The sequence below is a fragment of the Protobothrops mucrosquamatus genome, unplaced genomic scaffold (assembly GCF_001527695.2).
Source record: "Protobothrops mucrosquamatus isolate PMUCROS unplaced genomic scaffold, P.Mucros_1.0 scaffold2202, whole genome shotgun sequence".
NCBI classification, from domain to species: Eukaryota; Metazoa; Chordata; class Lepidosauria; order Squamata; family Viperidae; genus Protobothrops; species Protobothrops mucrosquamatus.
Window position 1 is genome coordinate 13394 of NW_015388294.1, and position 626 is coordinate 14019.

Below are 626 nucleotides of genomic sequence, written 5' to 3' on the forward strand. Positions count from 1 at the left end.
TTCCCCCACATACACACACACAGACACTTTGTGCCCCTCTTCCCTCCCGCCCCCTCCAGAGCGGAGCGAAGCGAAGCCCCATCTCGGCGCGCCGCTGCGACGGAGAACCGGAGGTGAGGGCTGCACCGCCGCGCTCCGAGGCCCCCTTTTCCCCGCCGGCCGGCCAATCAGCGGCCGAGCGGCTGCTAACGGGCTGGGGGCGTGGCCTCGCGCGCCTCCCCCTGCCCCCCTCCGGCGGGTGAGTGACAGGCGGGCGCTGAGGAGCGGCGAGGACGTCGAGCGCCCCCCGCGCGTGCGACGAGGCGGCCCTGACGGGGCAGCGCGGCCCGCCCGCTCCCTCCGCCTCGCCCCGCCGGCACCCCCAGCCCCACCACCACGGCCACCACGGCCACGAGCACCACGGCGGCGGCGGCGGGGTCCGGGCTCCTCACCCGCCCCCCGATGACTGCGGCAAACGGCGGCGGCGCCCACGACGACTTCGACTTCAGGCTCATCTTCGGCGAGGAGGAGGAGGAGGAGGAGGAGGAGGACGGCGGGCACCAGCCGACGGGGCCTGTCCCCGCCGCCGCCTCAGCAGCAGGTGCGCCCAGCCGGGCAGGCCGTGGGAGGGGAGGGGAGGGGAGGGG

The 626-nt window shown here is 76.5% G+C and overlaps 1 protein-coding gene across 1 annotated transcript in view; it reads left to right on the top strand.

Annotated features, from left to right (window-relative positions):
• The first annotated feature begins 441 nt into the window (after positions 1–441).
• The window catches only part of NFATC3 (nuclear factor of activated T cells 3), a 44457-nt gene continuing 44272 nt past the window's right edge, over positions 442–626 (top strand). Inside the window, exon 1 of the mRNA XM_015824322.1 lies at positions 442–580. Coding sequence (XP_015679808.1) covers positions 442–580 — 139 coding nt within the window. The remainder of the gene's footprint in view (positions 581–626) is intronic.